Source organism: Pipistrellus kuhlii, unplaced genomic scaffold (genome assembly GCF_014108245.1).
Source record: "Pipistrellus kuhlii isolate mPipKuh1 unplaced genomic scaffold, mPipKuh1.p scaffold_m20_p_14, whole genome shotgun sequence".
In the NCBI taxonomy this organism is placed as follows: Eukaryota; Metazoa; Chordata; class Mammalia; order Chiroptera; family Vespertilionidae; genus Pipistrellus; species Pipistrellus kuhlii.
The window spans coordinates 15346865-15368393 of record NW_023425449.1 but is presented as its reverse complement, the minus strand read 5'-3'; the positions used below and the strand labels follow the sequence as shown (position 1 = coordinate 15368393).

The following is a 21529-nucleotide window of genomic DNA, read 5'->3' as shown; positions in this document are numbered from 1 at the left end:
TGTCCACTTCCTCCTCCTTCCCTGCGTGCGGTCCCTTTACAACCTGTTTATCATCTCTTTTCCTGGTCTGCGGGTGGATTGCCTGTGTCTCTGCCAGGACTGGTGGCTGAGCCAGCTCCAGACAAAGGAGTGAACTAGGTGGAGCTGGCCTTGGCCCTGTGGGCTCTCTTGTCCCTCCTCTCCCACGATCTTTCCCTCCCTTTCTCGGACCGTCAAAGCTACTAGCGCAGGTGTCTGGCCTCTGCAAAGATGAAGCTGTTGTGAACCTGAGCGCGTTTTCCTTGGGGCTCGCTGAAGGCAGGGTTCTAACCCAGGGGCATCATGGGAAGTTTGTTTCAGGACCATAGATCTTCAGACATAGTCTATTCAATGTGTCAAACACAAGGCCCGCGGGCCAAATCCGTCCCGCCAGGCCTTGCAATGTGGCCCGCACCGCGCTGTCATCACTGCACTCCGCTGCGTTTCCATCACAATGACAGTTTATGACTGTTCAGTAAACAATTCGGCCCGCGATTTAGGCTGGATTTTAGATTTTGGCCCCTTCTCTGATTGAGTTCGACACACACACACACACAGGTAAAGAAAAAAAGAAAAAAAAGAAAGAAACATGGTCTCCACTGAAGAATGGCTGAGGAAAAACCACATGTTTAAAGGAGTGTTTATAAAATGCATGACTTCAGGGGAAGAAGGCACTTCCTACTTGGGCTTATTTTAGGGAACGGTGTTTGAAAAGCCCCCTCCTGGCCCGTTAGCCATGGATGCCATAGGTTTAGCTATGAAATAATAAAAGCTAACACGTTGAGCGTTAGCTCTCTTCCGGGCACATGTTTCACCTAGTTTCCACCACCCTGGAGTAGTACTTACTATAGATAAGTTCACCCCCATTTTACAGGTGAGGAAATTGAGGCGGAGAGAAAGGAAATGGCTTGCTCAAGGCTCCATAGAGAAACGTTCCAGGATCCACACCCAGGCGGCTTCCCTCCAGAGCCCTCTTAATAATAGCACATTACATGGTTTAATTACTTTTATTATAAAGTAACGTTTTCTTTTAAGAAATATAGGGGCTTTCTTAAGAAAGAAAAAAAAAATAGGACAAAACTAATTGCCCTTAATTGCAGTGGGCCCCTCGTTATAATTCCTATAACAAGAGTACATGCACGTGGTTAGAAAAGCCACATGGTTCCCCAATGACAGAGAATAAAAACAAGAGTCTCTCAATAGCCCTGCCGTCCCCTTGCCAGCGAAAGCCCTGTTATCATACCTTTTTCAGTCCCTCCAGGTTCTGTGTTACGTGAAGAGCTGCTCACACACAAGCAGATATTTTGCGTCACATTTTTCTTAAGGAATACGCGAGTTTCTGACCTTTCCCCTTCAGCACGCACAGGTGCGCGCCACTCCTTTTCACTACTGGAGTCCTTATTCGCAGATAATTGTGTTGTCTTTTCGGATGCCTCTGTGCATCCCAAGCAGATTTATGTGCGCTGCTTCGGTTCGCACTCTCACGAAACCTTCCCAGAGCGTTTCCCAAACCCTGCACAGAACCACCGTTAGCAAGCTTTGACTTTTTACTGTTATGCCAACCAGATGAAGGAAGTCTCCTTTTCATCTACATTTTAATGTTATATGTGAAGTTGTATGGCTTTTCATGTATGTTGCTCATTTTTTCCCTCTGTTGTCCTGTCATCCGTCTGTTCGTGTCCTTTACTCATTTTTCTGTTCTTTTTATTTATTTTTTTTTCAATTTCGTATGAGCTTTGGCGAATTAGCTTTTAATCTGTCCTATGTTGCAAATAATTTCTTTAAATGTATTATTTGATTCTGACTACTATTTTCCCATAAACGATTTTATTTTATGTAGATTTATCAGTACAAAATTATTCACTTCTAAATACTTTAAATTTGAACTTTTTGTTTTTAAATGCTTGTGCATATGTGTGTGTGTGTGTGTGTGTGTGTGTGTGTGTGTATGCTTTTGTGTTTATGGTAGCTCCATTCATTGCACATCAATCAGAATGAAAATAAACCTTTTTTGAAATTATGATATAAAAGGAAATGATGCTTACAATTTTTCAGGAAGACTTTCTGTTTTGAAATGCAACCATACTTTTTACATAGTTTCCCAATCAATTGATTGACCTTTTGATCAAATATTCCCTTTCTGCCTAGAAAGTGTGGCTCATGAGTGGTTGAGCATCAACCCATGAACCAGGAGATAGCAGTTTTATTCCTGGTCAGGGCACATGCCCAGGTTGTGGGCTCGATGCCCTGTAGGGGGAGTGCAGGAGGCAGCCAATGAAGGATTCCCTCTCATCCTTGATGCGTCTGTCCTTCTCTCTCACTCCCTTCCTCTCTCTGAAACAATATTTTTTTAAAAATCCCTTTCTAAGATAAACCCCCTAGAAGGTTCAAAGAATAGTTTGTAAAATCTAAAATGAAAGTCCTCTGTGAAGGATTTGTTTGATTCCTTGGCTTCCCCCACCCCAAAGCTTTGCAGCTAAAAGTCAGTTCTCCTGAACACGCCTTACAGAGCATCTTCTTTTATAGTGTCTCCTCTAATTACATCTGTCCACTGGCCCAGCTGCTCCCTGATAGCTTTGCTTGGCTTCAGTGAAGATGGCTCGTCTCTCCTCCCCGGAGAGCTTTAAATAAAAGATCTGTGTGTCTCTGTGTGGGGATGAGAGGAGGAAGGGATGAGGGACTGGCTTTTTTCTACCTTTCTTCCTTTTTTCTTTTTTAATTTGCTGCCTCTATGTGAGATGGGGATATGGGTGGCCAGCCTGAATTAATGTGATAGCTTTGTGGTGACACCCTGAGGATAAAGGAAGGTTTGGGATGGTGGCAAGCTCTGGTTTAGAATGACTTCATACAACTCTGGAGAGCCAGGATCGCTGTCCTCCGAGGCCCATGATGTTTTCTGATGTAGGAGGACGGCACATTATCCTAAAAGCAGGCAAAAATAATTGCATCCTAGAGACCAGATCACAGGTAGTGGTTTTTAAAAGTAAGTTTTGTTGTCCGTTTTTGCACATATTCTTTCTGTTTGCATTTTTCCTTCTCTAATTCCCAGCCTCACCATCACATGCAGAGAATGCTTGATGTCCTGGTGCTATGAATAAAGGAACACTTCCCAATAGAATCTAGCAAGACTACCAAATGAAAAACCACCGGGATTTCTGGAGGCCAGCGAGCATAGCCTGTAGCTGGGAAATGCCTTCAGCGTCAGGGGGCAGGGTGCTCAGGCATCAGGACTGGCGCCACACGGTGTCTTAAAGGTCAAGTTCATCCTGCCTGCGGAGTCCTGCCAACCTCAGCAGCCAATCCAAGACAGTATTGATAAGGAACAAAGACAGTATTGATGAGGATGACGGGGATATGCATATTTTAAATTCCCTTCCGCTTTCCAAGTTTGACTCTTCAGTGGCCAAATCTTATTTTCTGTGCTTTGTCCAAGCATTCCCTGTGACATCAGAGATTCCCAGTTAGGTGTCTGCATACAAGCAGATGGGGGCAAACCTTAAATATTAAATGATGAAAGTCTTTCTTACTTAATGATATTGAAATACTAAAAGTGTTTAAATTGAGCATACTGTCTGGCTTAAAAATCTACCTTTGGGAATTAAAGAACTGAGTAGACAAGGATATAAGTTTGTATGCTCAAGTATACTGGTTTAGGTTACGGTAGGCCTGTGTTTAAGAATATGAACCCTGGGGTCAGCTGACGTGGGTCCCAGTCTTGCCTCTACTTCTTATTATTTGTGTCACTGTTGTTGTGTCATTCAACTTTTCTGCCTTGTCAATGTCCCTACCTCATAGGGCCTGTGCTTTCCCAAGAAAGAAATGACTTAACCTGCAGAAGATGTGTAGGATAGTTTCTGGCGCATAGTGTTTGTTATCAATAGTAGGACAACTGGAAATAGCCTCATATGCATTGATTTAATGAAACAAAATGTGTTCTGCTTTCAAGATATCACATATTATAAGAAAGACAATTAGGTTACATGATAGTGTGTTAAGTCTGAATTCTAAAGAGTTGCATGTCAAAAGATTATAGTTGTTTTTGTTATTTATTTTTATTTATTTATTTATTTTTTTGTAATGAATTATAGACTACATTTTCCCCTCTCGACCATTGCTGTTTTCTAAATAATCTACAAAGGAAATGTATAATATACTAACCATTGCCTTTTTAACATCTTCAGAGTAACAGCAGCTAACATTTATTGAAAGCTTACAATGGAGATCAGGTTATATGAATACATGCATTGCTTGCACTGTCCCTATGAGGCAGGTGCTATGATTATCATCTCCATTTCACAATTAAGAAACTGAGGCACAGAGAGGCCCTATCTGTCTCGGGACCTGTATTTTTAGATTAGGTACTCTGTATGATTTCAGTACCAACAGAGCAATGAACTACAGCCTCCACAACAATACCCTCATTGCAGTCACTGTTTAAAGGAAATGAATAAAGAGTGCCTCCCTTCCCTGTGTCTGTGTTGCCAGCTAATAGATAAATTGGGAGGGGGGGCGGGTCAGGTCTCCCACCTTCCTCTTAGTTATCTTGCTTCAGCAAATGGGGGAAGTACATCAGGTGTTGCAGTAAAATTGACTTTTCTGTATAGCCCTTAAATCAAGTGTGTTGACTTTACATTGCATTAACCAAACTGGAAATAGTTATAGTTTTGCAAATCATAAACTGAAGTAGTTGAGAAGTAGCATTTTTTTTTCTCTTTTGTATTATTCAAATAATCCTGAATGCATCTATTGGGTACCCTGAATGAGCCTTCTAATCTCTTTCATGTGTGCAGAAGATAAGTTCAAAAAGTACGGGAACACAGTGACATGAGGGTCTGCAAATGAGTCAATTATTTAGTTCCTGTAGCAATGAAGTGTCCCTTCAGTTCAGAGAACTTAATTACCACGGATCAAAGGCATCAGGAGGAAATGGTGGATTTTCGGCAATTGTCTGTTTCTCTTGTAGAATTTCCTTTTTCTGTGCAGGCAGCTAACTTATGATTGATGGCTATTGTGTATCCTTTAGGAAATCAAAATGGGATGTTACCCAGTAATAATTTTACATTAGGAAATGATATCGGAAATCTGGTGGCTGCAGCCACAGTATCTATTTAAAAAAAAATTTTTTTTTAATTGATTTCAGAGAGGAAGGGAGAGGGAGAGAGAGACAGAAGCATCAGTGATCAGAGAGAATCAGTGATGGGCTGCCTCCTGCATGCCCCACTCTGGGGACTGAGCCTGCAACCCCAGGCATGTGCCCTGACCAGGAATGGAACTGTTACCTCCTGGTTCATAGGTCGATGCTCAAACACTGAGCCATGCTAGCCAGGCACACAGTATCTATTTTTTAAAATCTTCCACCATTATGATTAATAGCCAACCTGGTAATTTACTAGCATACAAAGCTGGTTGAACGAGGCTGTCCAGACTAGCGTGTTTCTGGGTACCACTGCCAGCTGTGCATCCTTGAGACTAAAATACGAACTTAGCCAGTGCCTTTCTCAGAGGCAACTAATTAGGTTCGGGGAGCTTCTGGAGTTCAATTTATCATTAGATAAAGTCTCTGAAATCCATAAGGACTAGCCTGGCCCATCTTGATAAATTGCCAGCCTAATCCTCCCAGAATTCTGCTGGGAGGTGAAATTCACTACTGTCTCCTGTGCTCAGAGATCATTCTTGATCTCTTTCCCAGAAGAGGCTGGACTTCCTGAGAGGTACTGGCAGCCAGGGGAGGGATTGATCTCCTTGCTGCTGCTTACCTTCCCTTCTAGCAAATCTACTAGTAACACAACCCGTCAGCGACAGGATCTGCTCCTCAGTGGGCCAGTCTGGCCACATCTTGCACATATGGCTCATCTTGCCAGTTAGCGGGATGGTAGAACTCTCCCGTGTCCCCGCATTCCCCACGGCCTTGCTAAGGATGCAGCGTGGTTCATGGAAGTGGCACGAGGATTTGGGCATGATTTGCCACTCCCAAACCTTGCACAAATGAGCCTTGGTCTCCTCCATTGTGGAGCAGTGAGATCAATGCCTGCATTACAAAGTTGTCAAAAATATGAAGAGTAGAAAGCATCTCCTTTAGGGCCTGGAGCCTACTAGGCACTCGTGAAGTCGTTTTTATTATAATCACATTGTTCACTGCCTGTTAGAAATTTAGGGGATTTAAATTATTCATTTTTTTGCCCTAGCTGTTTGGCTCAGTGGATAGAGCGTTGGTCTGCGGACTGAAGGATCCCAGGTTCGATACCGGCTAAAGGCACATGCCTGAGTTGTGAACTCGATCCCCAGTATAGAATGTGCTGGAGGCAGCCAATCAATGATTCTCTCTCCTTATTGATGTTTCTCCCCCACCTCTCTCTTTCTCCCTCTCTCCCTTTCTCCCTCACTCTCCCTTCCTCTCTGAAATAAAGAAATATATATATATATATATTTTTTTAATTATTCATTTTTTTCCTCAATTCACTAATGTGAGCTGGCTCTGGGTTCTAGACCAGAGAGTCAGGAGTTGTGTTGTAGGAGTTGAGAGACAAGGTCAAATAACTTGTACACCTTGGTTTGCTTTCTGAAAGCAAGTGGAATTTCATCTTTTATTTCATCTCTTTCTTCTTCCCACTTATTCCCTCTCGCCTCTCTCTTCCCCTCCCCTTCACTTCCCCATGCAAGCCATGGGATATTTTCATTACCATTTCAGACCCACATACTTATTGTTGTTGCAAACGGGATTCACATGAATTATTCTACCACTCTTCTAATTACATACCAAACTGTAGTCTGTACTCAAGACATACTGCAATCCTCCTAAACGAATGACCAATCCTCCCACCACCACCACCACCACCCCAGAAAACACCTAAAATTTCCAATTTCCCTTTAATTCAGCGGTTCCGTCACTGTGACCTTTTTTTCGTTCTGCTTGGAAGCCCTCCATGCCTGCTTTTCGTTAAGGTTCTGTTTTATAGCAGAACTGCAGCCGCAGTCAGAGCAAGGCAATAAGCAGATAGCGCGGTTCCAACACTTCTCTGGAGCCCAGGCTTGCTTCCTGACCGCCTCCAACTGGTTGATCATCTCCAGACCCCGAAGTGCCAAATGCACGTGTGGCTAGCTGACTGCAGAAGCCTGGAGACGAACTCTCTGGGGGGAAAAAAACTACTGGAGTCGTTTTGCCTGCAGCTCGGCCGGCCCGTGGGTGCTGTGGGGAGGGCCTGTGACTCACAGGGTGGATGCATGTGTCTCCCCCACTGTGGGTAGAGCCCGCTGGACGCCGGACATCCGTATGCAGCCAGCCTCCTGTGCTGCTAGGCTGTGCTGACGAACCATGTCCCTGTGTGTGCGCCTTCCCTTGGCTGCTGCGGGGAACACGGGCCGGGAGCTCTGGAATCTTGGCAGGTGCGGAGTCAGAGTGCACAGGCAGGCCGCCAGGGCCCCGGGGGGGGCCGGGCGCTGGCCATCGGCCTGGGCTGCCTTCCCCTCACGCTTCTCCCCCTGTTGTTTTGCAGGTAGCGAAGCCGATTTCAGCTCCTCGAGCAGCACGGGCAGCATCTCCGCGCCTGAGGTCCACATGTCTGCGGCAGGAAGCAAGCGCTCCTCGTTCTCACGCAAGTAGGCACCGTCTCCCGCCCTGTGGTTAGTAAGGCCCTGCCCGCGGGGCGGCTTCCCTGGACTTGATGCTTCTAGAGAGCCACCCAGAGGACTGTCCAGCCGTATCTTGGTCAGTGAGTGGGTTTTGTGGGGGGGTTTTTAGGGATTAGAAATGGGTGTTTCGCTCCCGCCTGTCCTCCTGTGGCCACGTGGCGGCGTGGCCTCTGTCACCTCTCAGCCAGCCTTCGGCTCCGGGTCCAGTCCACGTTCTCCTCCTCTCTCACCGGTGTGCTCACTCACCTGGGCCTCCAGCTAGCCTTCCAAGCTCCACCCGCCTCCCCTCGTGAATCTGGATTACGAATTCACCCTTTCTTTCTTCCAGCTGAGCTTCCTTTTCTTTATTTTGGTGCAAGAAGCATACACTATATATAAGCATAAATATTGGTCATCCCAATATGTACTCGGGGAAGGAAGTATGACGTTCCTAGGCATAGGAAAGTGTGTGGGCTCTGGGGTCAGGCTGCCTTGGGTTGAATGGCAGTTTCACTTACAGGCTGCGTGGCCCTGAGCAAGTAGCTTAGCTTCTCCAAGCCTCAGTCACCTCGTCTGTAAAACAGGGCTACAGCCGAAAACCGGTTTGGCTCAGTGGTAGAGCTTCGGTCTGTGGACTGAAAGGTCCCAGGTTCGATTCTGGTCAGGGGCATGTACATTGGTTGCGGGCACATCCCCGGTAGGAGGTGTGCAAGAGGCAGCTGGTGGATGGTTCTCTTTCATCAACGTTTCTAGCTCTCTATATCTCTCTCCCTTCCTCTCTGTAAAAAAATCAATAAAATATACTTAGAAAAAAAGAAAGAAAAATAAATTAAAAAAATAAAACAGGACTACAGTGAGGCCCACCTCATAAGGTTTATTGTCATGATTAGATTGGCTGATTTGGGTCAAGTGTGGGCTCATAAAGGAAAGGAAGCTCAGCTGGAAGAAAGAAAGGGTGAATCCATAATCTAGATTCCTGAGGGGAGGCAGGTGGAAACAGGGGAAGTGCTTAGCGTAGGAAGCATCAGCAGGGTTCGCCTCGGATGCTGTTTGGGGAGAGGGGAGAGGACTGGGGGACACAGGCGCCTCTTCACACTGGGCGGGACAGGGATTCTCTGCCACCATCAGCGACTTGTTCTACAAGTATCTGTGGAGCATCTACTATAAGACAGGTTCTGGAGATGGGGCAGGAAACAAAACGCCAGGAAAATTACATTCCTTCTAGCAGGGGAAGAAAGAATAAGTGCATAAATAATGTAATTACTTTTATTTTTATTTTAATATATTTTATTGATTTTTTTACAGTGAGGAAGAGAGAGGGAAAGAGAGCTAGAAACATCGATAGAGAGAAACATCGACCAGTTGCCTCCTACACACACACACACACACACACACACACACCCCGCACTGGGGATGTGCCCGAAACCAATGTACATGCCCTTGGCCAGAAACGAACCTGGGACTCCCCCCCAGTCTGTAGACTGACACTCTATCCACTGAGCCAAACCGATTCAGGCTGTAATTCCCTTTAAAACCTGCAGGGAAAGGCTACAGGAGAGTAATGGGGGGTAGGGGGATTCTGGGAGACTTCTGAGCAGAGACCTGAACAAAGCTACGGACGAGCCATAAGACACAGGGGGGTGATTTGTGTTCAGACTTTGGGGATGCCACGTGGCTCTCCTGGGCCTCAGTGTCCAAATGTGTATGAAAGAGGTTGGACTGCATGTTGTTGTAAGGTCCCTTCCTGGAGGAAAGCTGTCTCATTCCTAAAACCTGGCATTTCCAGGAGTCAGTTCCCATTCCCCTTGGGGAGGCCGCAGCTTCGGCTGATGTTTACAAAGGGACCCGAGACCCACGGTGCAGAGTTTATTGAAAACAAAGCCGAAGCCAGACAAACCTGTAACAAAAGAGCGAAGTCCACGTGAAAAAGCAGTCGTTCTGTTCCCAAACACCATCTGTTTTGGAAATAAATTGCCTCTGAGATCACAGGACGGTGAATATGAACGTTCTCTGTATAAGTCAGATGGGGCTCGCTCTGAAAATAACCCACTAATCTCACCCATTCAAGAAATTAGCCCATACCCATGGTACAGGCATCGAAGAGCAAAGAAGCAAAAGGAAAAAAACAAATGTCCTGAAGAAGAAGCCAAATTTGTTAAGCCTTTCAACAGAATTTGTGTTTATGGTTAAATTCCAAGGTAATGCCAGTAATACTGAGTGACTTGGAGAAAATGTGCTAGTCTGGAATTCACGATATCTCTAAGTGGTTAAAAATTGATGTCAAACATAAAATAGATAAATGTAACTATGTGCAAATCAGATGTATGTTTCATAGATGGGAAATGGAAGTTGGAAATATTCTATCCATTACCCTCACTTTTTTTTTTTTTTAAATCCTGACCCCAGGAAATGCTTATTGATTTTAGAGAAAAAAGAAAGGGAGGAAGAAAGGAAGGAAAGGAGGGAGGGAGGGAGGGAGGGAGGGAGGGAAGGAGAGAGGGAGGGAGTGAGAAACACCAGGGAATCAAACCTGCAACCTAGTTATGTGCCCTGATTGGGAATCGAATCTGTAACCTTTCAGTATACAGGACAACACTTTAATAACTGAGCCACACCAGTCAGGCCCTAACTTTTTTTTTTTTTTTTTTTTTAAATCTGATGCAGGCATAGAGCACCAAGAGTAGATTTCTATGATGGACTAGCTCGGCATTTCACATTGTCTTTGTGACCCACACATTGAGGGCAACTCCTCTAGATGGGCCGGTATCCTTGCCAAATTCTGTAATAGTTTATGATCTGTTTAATAGGCTCAATCCTATTAGAAAGGAATTTTCTCTGTGGAGAATTAGCTCCTGGGAGGAAGCATGGCGGGAACATTTGGCAAAGGTGGGGTGGGAAGAATGAGGGACAGGTGGAGTTGGTGAGAGTCGTTTTGATAGGTGATTTTAAAAACAACACATTAGAGATTTACAAATGGTCTCTTCTTACAGAAGGCCAACACTGGTGTATCTGAGGCATTCTCTTCCTTAAACTAAAACCCTGTCTGACCAGAGGCAGACGGAAGTGAGAAGAGAAGCGCTTGGGAATTGGAATCAGACAGTCCTGCACCTGAGTTCAGCCTCCATTGTTTATTAGGGGCATGACCCGAGCCCTGGGCCTCAGTTTCCTCTCCTGGAAAATGGGGTAATCATGGCTTCTACCTCATGCTGCCGTTGCTGATGGTGGTGGTGCCAATTATGGTGATGGTGATCATACCAATTTGCTAGGGCTGCCATGACAAAATACCACAGACGAAGTGGCTTAAATCAGTGTTTTTCAACCGCTGTTCCGCGGCACACTAGTGTGCCGCGAGATGTTGCCTGGTGTGCCGTAGGTGCAGACAAGATAAGAATTTTATAATTTTTCACTATTTTGTTTACTTAATATTTCATAATAAAGTAATTATAAAATACTTTCTTTGTGTTTATTTGATTCCTATTCAAGAGAATTACTTTATATATAGTCAATATAGGCACAGAGTTAAATTTTTTAACATTTTCTAATGGTGGTGTGCCTTGTGATTTTTTTCATGAAACAAGTGTGCCTTTGCCCAAAAAAGGTTGAAAAACACTGGCTTAAATGATAGAAATTTACTTTCTCACAGTTTTGGAGACGATTAGTATGAGATGGAGGTATCAATGGGTTTGGCTTCTTCTGAGGCCTCTCTCCTCCGTCTTGTCCCATTTCCTCACAGTCTTTCCTCTTTACTCTGTCTGTGTTCAATTTTCCTCTTCATATAAGGACTCTCATCAAATTGGACTAGAGCCCATCCGAATCGCCTCATTTCAACTTCATTTCTTTTTAGAAAGCCTTGTTTTCAAACAGGGTCACATTCTTAGGTACGGGTGGTTGGGGCCTCAACCTGTGGATTTGGGGACACACAGTTCAGCCCAAAACAGTGATCATGGTAACGATGATGGTGTTGATAAGAATGTGACCTGAAGTAAAGGACAGCAGCTGGGGCATAGAAATTCACCCGGGCCCCTTCCGAGGTTTCCATCTTCACGTCTCAGTGTCTCTCACTTTCCATTTATCCTCCTCCTGTTTGGGGTGGGGTAAGCAGAGTTCTGTCTCTCCTCTGTGGACTTCATTCTTGTTCACCAAACCAGGGGTGTTAGGTGGGCTGAGGAGGGTAGCATTGGGTTTGTCTATTCACAGCCCAGACCAATATGGAACCCCTGCTTCTCCTTCGAAACGTTTTATCATCACCCATGATGACTTTGGATTAAACTAAATGTAAGGAACAGAACAGAGATTGTTACGTATGTACTTTCTCTTAAAAAAGTTAGCTGTTACAGTCTACAATCATTCATTTCCTGAAATACACGTGAATAAGTTTGAAGACTTGATTGTACTTTAGTCATGCTTAATAGCTTAAGAGTTTTTGCTTTAGTCTGTAGAGCAGATGAGTTCTTACAAAATCCTCATCTAATTGCATTTGTGTCTTAGTCACATACTACACTGAAGAAGTCAGTGGCAAATTCTTCAGGTCACAACCATATACATAGCCAGGACCCAATGTACCTGTTTACAAGCTCAGAGCAGTATACTCCACTTGGGGAAAGTAGGAGGTATTTCTGCAGTGTGAAAAGACCTGGATTTCATTCCCTGTTCTTGAGCCAGTTTTTCGTTTGCTTGCTTGCTTGCTTGTTTGTTTGTCTCTCTCTCAGCCTCAGTTACTTACTGAGTACTTCACAGAGAGGGAGATAACCTCTGTACCAGCTTTATGTCCAGCATGATGGTCAGTTACATGAAACAATGTTCATAAAGCACCAGGAACAGGGCTGGAGTCACAGAAGGTCCGTGGTGAAGGTAGACTCAATAGGATTCCCCAGGTCAATGTTAGGGGGAGTTCTTTGCTGTCTGCCCTAACTTGCAATGAATGGCTAACCCTCCACATTCCTCACAGCCACGGTAAGAAGCAGGCCGGTTGGTACCAGGCTTGGAAGTGACGTCTAAAGAAGCAAACTCAAGCCAGGGTGCATGTTCTCTGCAGCTACTCCTGCAGTCCTCCCGCCCCTGGGCTGCTCGAGGTGGTTTGTCACAGAGCCATCAGCCCATCTGTTCTCTATAAAGCGTCCCCTTTTCATGAAGAGGAGACAGAGTCCATTTGCATGCTTTCAAAAGGAAAGAACCTTTTAACTTTCCAACGTGGTGACGTTCCCTTTGTGTGTGATTTATGGGTTGACAGCGAGTTGACATTGCACTTGATTTTAAAGAATTGTGGCTTTGGAGCCAAGTGTGACCACGTGCACGCTCACATTCCTTGCACACACGTTTCTCATTGAGATGTGCCGGTTGGACACGGCGGTAATTGAAGTGGCAAGCGGGGGATCCTCAAAAAGCAGGATGCTCTGTGTCCTTTTCCAACAATCTTTTCAGAATGCTTCCCTGGGACCAGATTAACAGGGAAGTGGAAACAAGTTTCTTCTCTGGTGACACCCTATCGTTGAATTGCCCTGAACAGCTTGTCAAATGCCCTTACGCGCCTTCTTGGATTTTTCCTATCAACTCTGTGAGGAAGACAGGAGAAGTTATCATATATCCCCATAGGTTAAGTTCCTACAATGTGGCAGTGCCAGGATGTCAACCCAGTGTATTCAGTCATCAGTCATCCAGGGAGCACCTAGTGTGTGCCAGGCATTAGCGGGGACAGAAAAGGCCAGGCTGTGTGTTTCTGCCCATGGCATGCCCTCGTTTTCAGGAAAGGAGGGTTGGGGTGGTGATGCATTGTGGTACATTTCATGTTGGAAGTTCTCACAGAATATTAGAGAGCAACAAGGAATGGCACCGACACCGGCCGTGGGAAGGAACAATCCAGAGAAGGCTGCTTGGAGTAGGTTCCCATCAGTTTCGAAGTAGGAGGTACCCAGAGGCTTAGGGTAGGGAGCAGAGGAGAATATACTAGGCAGAGGAAATTAGAAGCTTAAAAATATAAAGTTGATGGAGAGCGTGGATTGTCAAGAAACTGTAAGTCGTTTGGAATGCTGGGATAGAGGAGAGGTATGGGGCGTGGCAGAGGGTGGGTGGGACTGGGGGGTGGGTTTGGACCTTGCAAATATGCTAAGAAGTCTGGCCTTTATTGGGGAGGCAGGGGGGGCCGGTGAATGGCTTCTGGGAGGGCATGGATATTTACATTCCATTTTAGAAAGGCCTCCAGCTGCAGGGTCAGCCACTTCGCCCAAGGGGTCAGGACAAGAGGCCAGGGACGAAGAGGGGGCTGTGACATTTCAGCAGTTCAATGATGAAGGTTGTGCTAAGTTATTGGGGATGGAAAGAAAAGGGGTGAAAAAAATAGGTGGTTAGAATTATAGGCTTGATACTTTTATGTGGGCTATTTTATTGTTCTACTTTTCTCCTCCTCCTTTATGGGCAGTCCCCTACTTCCCCTTTCTCCAAATGACTCAACCAATCGCCTTAACCCACCTGCAGCTGAAACAGGTGTCCTGGAACCAACCCCACATCCAAAACCGCCTCCAAAAGGAACCGGCACCAAATCAATATTTACATGGCTTGTGTTCCTGGCAGGCAGCTGGGTTTAATCCAAAACAAGCTTTGTGGTCAGAAACCACTTGAAAGAACAGAGAGGGGGAGAGGTTGCCGGTGCGGAGGGCAGAAGGAGAGAGAGCATCAGGCAGGTGGGAAGGAGGCTGCTCACAAGGGCAGTGTGCACCAATAACTGCATTGCCTCTTTCTAACTCTATACCTTGGCTTTCTTTTGTGGTAACTAGCTCTAAGAGTAAAGCATTAGTGGTGGCCACCCGTAGCCTCAAGAGTTTTAACTTTTCTTTTTCTTTTTTTCATGCTCTTCCCTCAGCCGAGGTCCCCATGGGCGGAGTAATGGAGCTTCATCACACAAGTCTGGCAACAGCCCCCAGTCCCCACGGGAACAGGACCTGCTGTCCATGCTGTGCAGGAATCAGCTGAGTCCTGTCAACACCCATCCCAGCTATGCACCTTCTTCCCCAAGTAGTAGCAACTCGGGCTCCTACAAAGGAAGTGACTGTAGCCCAATCATGAGGTGAGTTCTGATCCCCTTTCAATTCATGGTTCCTATATGGTACGTTTTCCTTAAAAAAAAAAAAAATAGTTATGCAACTCTTATTCTGCAACAAGATACTTCTCTTTCCCACACACAAGCTCATTGTTCAAGGGCTGCTGCCGGAAGAATGCAAGCCACAATCTCTCCTCTAAGTTTCGGCAATCCAAGTAGGGGGTGGGTAGGGAGAAAAACGGCATCACTCACATGTCCCTTGAGATACCAGTTACATGTTGAGTACCACATGGTGGGTGCCAGGTTCCGTGTGATGTGCTGGGACTAGAGCATGGAGCGACAGAGCTGGGCCCTGGGCGCACCACCCAGAGGAGAAGGAGGACCTAACTCATCTCACGACAAGAACTCACTGAGATGATTCTGCAAGCTTAAGGTGGCCAGGGCTCCAGCGCTGCAGGGACCAGAGGAGGCCTCGCTGAGAAAGTGAAATTGAAGTGAGATCTGAAGGTCACACAAGGAATGAGTTAGTCCTTGGGGGAATTGGGGAGGCAGAAAGAAGGAACTGCCCATCCAGAAGGGCCAGGACAGGAGGGACGGAGGGCTGGGAGCTGGACGCAGGCCCTCTTGGCTGGAGGGCAGGCTCAGGGAACAGGGCGAGGGCAGTGGCTTGGGTTGGGGCCGCAGCCAGGGAAGAAGCTGCCAGCCGACCTCCTTCAGCCCCTTCCTCTGGGCGCCTGTCCTCACCAGTCAGCTCTCGTACAGCCTGACCGGGGCTGGGTTCCAGCTCCCGGTGGTTTGTAGGACATCAGGCACCTCTCTTACCAAACACACTCAGCCTCGTTCCTGTCAGGAGGAGGAAACTGCCCACCGAATCAGCACACTCACTCCAGGGACTGGTTTCAGAACAATTTGAATTCAGTTCCTAACAATCGGGATCTTAGAGGCACATTGTGTGGAAAGTTAGGTCATCTCGCTCCCTTGCTCCCTTCTTTCCCTCCCGCCTGCCCTCTCTCATTGTCCTTTAACATGAAACGGCTTGCTCCTCTGAGCTGGACCATTGTGTATTATTTTGTCTGAGATCACTCAGAAGCCAGAGAAAATCCTCCCTCTCCCCTGTCACCCTCCCCACACACCACCCTCACATTCCACGTAATGAACATCCTAAGGCTGGCAGGTAGATCACCATCCCCTTTCATGGTGAGGCCACACGTTTCTGAGGTTTAAGATCCTAACACACAGTCCCCACTTCTTCTCAAGCTCTTCTCTGGGCCTTCCTGGGCCTTTTTTATACTAAAGGTAACGTTCTGTTGCTTGGGCTGTTTCAGGCGGTCTGGAAGGTACATGTCCTGCGGTGAGAATCACGGCGTCAAGCCCCCCAATCCGGAGCAGTATCTGACTCCCCTACAGCAGAAAGAGGTGACGGTGAGACACCTGAAGACCAAGCTGAAGGAATCGGAGCACCGACTCCACGAGAGGTGAGTCCCAGCTCCTTGCACACTTAAGGTGGCTTAGGGCATTTGTTTGTGTTGTTTTTTCCCTTCTTTTTTTTCCTATAAAATGAAATATGAAACCACACTGTAGAAAATTAGAAAAGAAGAAATGTGACTTAATCCCTGTCATATTTCATAACCCAGTCTCTCAGAAGATGCGGCTGTGTCAGGAGTTCAGGGGACCCTCCTTCGTTAGAGGGGACCGCCTCCCTGCTCTGGGTGTGAGCAGCTTGGACAGGGGGAGCTGGGTGTGTGCCTGACTATTTTTAAATGGCAGGAACACTCAGAGGAACAATCCATACTTCCAGCCCAATGAGTCACACACAGGGAGCCCCTCGTAAGCTCTGTTTATACCAGTGAGGGAGTGGATGGCTGTGTGCACCGTGATTCCTGCCGGCTATTTCTGTGCTGAAGGAAGAGGTTCGTTATTCTTGGCCAAGTGCTAAGGTAAAAAGCAAAACAAAGCAGCCCATGTTTAGAGATCTTATCTGGGAGAGAAGAGACCTTTGACGATTTGAGCAGATGAGATTCCCTGCTTGATGGTTTTCCCCTGGAACATCTTAGGATGGATGGGCAGAGCTCCAGCCAGGGTAGCTGTGAACCCAGGGTGAGGTTGCCCAGAGTCAGACCCTACTTTCTGGAAGTCTTTGGGGGTGTGATTGGAGGAAACCATGTGAGGGTTTGAACAGTCATAGGAGGAAGATTATTCAATCCTAAACTTAAAGCAGCAAAACTGACACCATATCTTCAGATATGTCAAGAGGGTGCACACAGCCACCCACTCTCTCACAGAAATAAAGAGAGCTTACGAGGGGCTCCCTGTATGTGACCCATTGGGCTGGAAGTATGGATTGTTCCTCTGAGTGTTCCTGCCATTTAAAAATAGTCAGGAACACATCCAACTTCTCCTGTCAAAGCTGCTCACACCCAGAGCAGGGAGGCAGTCCCCTCTAACAAAGGAGGGTCCCCTGAACTTCTGAAACAGCCACACCCCCATTGTGGGGCATATATATATATATATATATATATATATATATATATATATATATATATATACACACACACACACACACACACACACACACACACATATTCTTTAAAGTGAAATGGACTTTCCTTCCACAAACTATCTATCTATCTATCTATGAAAGGCTAATATGCAAAATGTCCCCTTAGGTATTCAACCAAGAGACTGGGAGTATAATCACTCACTATGACGTGTGCTGGCCACCTGGGCATAGTGCAGAACAAAGGAAGGCCCTGGCTGGCAGCCAGAAGGCCCCAATCGGCCCTGATTGCTGACCAGACCTAAGGACCCTACTCATGCATGAATTTCATGCACCAGGCCTCTAATAGGTATATAACAGGATAACTGAGAGACTCTAATGTGTTCTAATTATAAAATTTCAAATATTAAGGTTAGGCTTTAAAAAAAATATATTGTCATTTATTGTAGAGAAGAAGAGAGATGGAGAGAGAGAGAATCAATGATGAGAGAGAATCATCAACCAGCTGCCTCCTGCATACCCCCTACTGTGGATTGAGCTCACAACCCAGGCATGTGCCCTGACCGGGAATCAAACCGTGACCTCCTGGTTCATAGGTTGATGCTCAACTACTGAGCCATGCCAGCCAGGCTCAAATATTAAGTATTGAATAAGGTAGAATGCTTGTAAAATACTTAATGCAATGTCTGACATGTAGTGATGCTCCACAAAGAAAGGGGAAAAACAATAGGATTGTTTTTTATTCTGATTCTAGTTATTAGAATTATTTTAGCCATGTTACAGTTGAGGGTGGGCTTATTTATGGGTATTAACCTGGGAAAGAAAAAATGCTCAAAACTGGCTTCATGTCTTCGGTCTCCTGCCTGTGCATCCACTGGCTCAGAGATGCCGGTCTCTCAGCCTCGGGGGTCTGCTCCTCTTCTCCCTGCAGGGAAACGGAAATCGTGGAGCTGAAGTCCCAGCTGGCCCGGATGCGGGAAGACTGGATTGAAGAGGAGTGCCACCGGGTGGAGGCCCAGTTGGCCCTCAAGGAGGCCAGGAAAGAGATCAAACAGCTCAGGCAGGTCATCGAGACCATGAGGAGCAGCCTGGCCGACAAAGACAAAGGCATTCAGAAGTACTTCGTGGACATCAACATCCAGAACAGGAAGCTGGAGTCCCTGCTGCAGAGCATGGAGCTGGCGCACAGCGGCTCCCTGAGGGATGAGCTGTGCCTGGACTTCCCCTGCGAGTCCCCCGCGAAGAGCTGCCCCCGAGACGCCCCCGTGGGCCAGACGGCCGATGGGATGTCGGTGGAAGAGCAGGTCACGGAGGAAGGGGTGGACAGTGAGCTGCTGGTGGGAGACAGCGGCGTGGATGGCTCGGATTTGCTGGATGAGCTGGCCACGGCCACCGACACCCAGGCGGACGACCTGGAGCTGCTGCATTCCACCCCGGGGGCAGAGGCCCTGGCCATCATCCCCACGGAGGCAGGTCTGGAGGAGGAGGGCCGCGTGGTGGTGGCGGTGGTGGAGCGGGCCGTGCAGACCGACATGGTGCCCTCCAGCCCCGCGGTGTCCGAGCTCCTCCAGTACATGCTCCAGCTGCAGGACCCCTCTGCCTGGCGCTCGGCATCGCCTTCCGAGTCAGCGGCTGACTCCACAGAAAGCTTCCCGGAGTCCATCTCCGCCTTGATGGTGGATTTAACTCCAAAGAACCCAAACCCGGCCACCCTTCTGTCTCCCGTGGAGACCCCAGACGCCACGGCGCAGACGCAGGCCCCCGCCAATAGCCTCATGGGAGAGCTGGACTTCGCAGGCTGCGCAGAGGAGAGGTTGGACGGCGTCCTCCCGGGGGCCGCGGGGAGGCAGTACTGGAGCCGCAGCTTCCTGGTGGATCTCCTGGCCGTGGCTGCCCCCGTGGTGCCCACCGCGCTGTGGGCGTTCAGTACTCAGAGGGGGGGCACGGGGCCCGTGTACAACATCGGGGCCCTGCTCCGGGGCTGCTGCGTGCTGGCCCTGCACTCGCTCCGCCGCGCCGCCTTCCACGTGCAGACCTAGAGGGCAGCGGCGGTGGTTCCGTGGGCCAGGGGGTGGCAGGCGGTGTGGTGCCAGGTGGGGAACCTGGTGCCGGGGGCGGGGGTAGGGGGGAGAAGCAGCAGGTCCACCCAGGCTGGTCTGTGTTCTGTCGTGTTGCTCCTCGGTGTTTGATTTGCACTATGTTTAGTGGAAGCCCGTTCCCTGCGGAGAGGAGGACCGGAGGCATCTTCCAAAGGCATGGAGACCCTGGTTCCAGGCAAAAGCCCCGCCCGTGTGGTGTAGAAAGCATGCTCGTGACCGTGACCCTGCGTGTCGTCAGAGGTGCCCGCTCTTAACCCTGGTGGTTCCGGAAGAGAAAACGCAAAGTTTGCACTTTTCCAGACAAGCTTCTGTCCTGCCGGCATGCGATCTCCCTGCTTTGCTTCGTGCTGTGTTCCGATGTGTGACTGTTCCAGCATCCCCCGTGGTCTTGTGCGTAGCAGGGGGCGGGGGGACTGTAACCAAAAAAATGAACGTGTATTTGAGTCCTGGGTTTGAAGAAGTCTTGGCTAATCCTTTAGTGTCTTCATTGGGGTTGGTAAGGTTCGAGTGTTTGCCGTTTTCTACTAAATGTAGCTCCAAAGTCTAAACATGGCTTTGTTTGTTCTTAAAAACTGTTAATTGATGAAACTGTCTGTAAGTTTACAGTGTATTAACTTATTTTTTTTTTGTTTATTATAGATAGCGTTTTATTGGAGATTGTTTGTAACCAGACACTTAGGCATGACGAAAATAAAGATTAGTGTTTACAGTTAAATAAATGTTTTATCCCCCTATAAAATTATGATCTCTGCAGTTTTATTTTGATAGATAAAAAAGATTAAATGAGCAGCAGATCCTTGCATGGTTATCAATAGTGGTCTGTGAAAATGGGATATATTTTATCTACTATGCCTTGGTTATTGCTCATCCTCCACTAAAATATTAACTCTCTGAGGGCAGGAATCTCTGTTCTATTTTGTTCATAAATTATACCAAGAATTTAGGACAGCATAATGCACATAGTAGGTGTTATGTCCACTCTGACAGGAGCCAGGCCAAGAGACATGAGGAGTGTTTAAGAGATGTTATTACATTCTCATCTCAGCCCTTCTGTTCACAGATGTAACAATAAATTTATAAGTTTTGCTTTTTAATTTCATTCAGCCTGGTTCCTCTCAGCATCGACTTAACAGTGGGGATTTTAGCACTAGCTGTTAAATTAATTTATCCTACAAATTCTTATTGGGTGCTCATATGCTGGGCACTTTACCGGCTTGGTCTTCAGTAGCGGAGGATTCTGTTTCTTCTTTGAGAGGTCTTAAAATTCTGCCTGTGAATGACATAAATTATGCCAACAAGATCATTTTAAATAGCAGTAAGTGCTTCCAAGGAGATAAACAAGGTGAAGGAAACATTAGCACTGATGGGTGAAAAGGAGCCTGTCACGTGAAAATATGGCAAATAAAAGAACAAATGCAAAGGCCAAGAGGCAGAAGAGGGCTCGGCATCTTTAGGGGCTTCAAGGAGGCCAGTGGCTGGAGCAGAGTGAAGGGGAAGGGGAGGTCTGGAGAAGTGGACAAGAAGCCAGTTCATATGGTGCCATGTAAATCATGGTAGGGCTGGGTTGAATTTATTCCCAGTGCAGTGGGAATATTTAGACAGAACAATGATATAATCTGGTTTCTCCTCTCCCCTTGTCCCTCTCTGCCCGGACTCCTCCCTCTCTTCTCTTTACCCCCTTCTCTCTGGCTGCATTGTAAGTAGGCAGGAGCAGCAGAAGCAAAGAGACCATATAGGGATCTATTGTAAATAGTCCAGGTGAGTAATTATGACAATTTGGAGGTGGATATAGAGATTAAGTTGAATACCTGAAGATATAGCTTTGAAGATAGAACTGTTGTGATTGGCTGATAGATTAGATGTAGGGAGGGGGTGAGGTAAGGTTTAAGGAAGAGAGAAATTAAGGATGGATGATTCTCAGGTTTTTAACTTGAGCACCTGTGTCAGTCAATGGTGGTGCCATTCGCTGAGAGTATAGAGAGATCGAGAAAAACAAGTTTGGGAAAATAAATTTGAGGTGTCTATTAAACACCTGTGTGGAAATGTCAAGTGAGTAATTGCATATATATACATGAATGTGAAAATCATGGGAGTTGTCAGGGCTAGAGCTATAAAATTGGGGTTCCTCAGCCTTTATTTACTATTTAAAACCATGGGATGGATGAAATCATCCAGAGGGAGTGTACAGAAGAAAAGAAGGCCAAAGACTAAGTCTGGGGCACTTGCACATTTAGATAGAGGATGAAGACCCAACCAAACAGCCTGATAAAAGGC

General features: G+C 46.8%; 1 protein-coding gene across 3 annotated transcripts in view; it reads left to right on the top strand.

Moving 5' to 3' along the window:
• The window catches only part of SYBU (syntabulin), a 69019-nt gene extending 49025 nt beyond the window's left edge, over positions 1 to 19994 (top strand). For all 3 annotated transcript variants that reach the window (XM_036436796.2, XM_036436795.2, XM_036436797.2), the window contains 5 exons: positions 7512 to 7614; positions 14483 to 14686; positions 15985 to 16134; positions 18088 to 19251; positions 19284 to 19994. In XM_036436796.2, the coding sequence (XP_036292689.1) occupies positions 7512 to 7614; positions 14483 to 14686; positions 15985 to 16134; positions 18088 to 19195 (1565 nt within the window). In that variant the 3' untranslated portion in view covers positions 19196 to 19251; positions 19284 to 19994. The remainder of the gene's footprint in view (positions 1 to 7511; positions 7615 to 14482; positions 14687 to 15984; positions 16135 to 18087; positions 19252 to 19283) is intronic.
• Positions 19995 to 21529: the final 1535 nt, after the last annotated feature.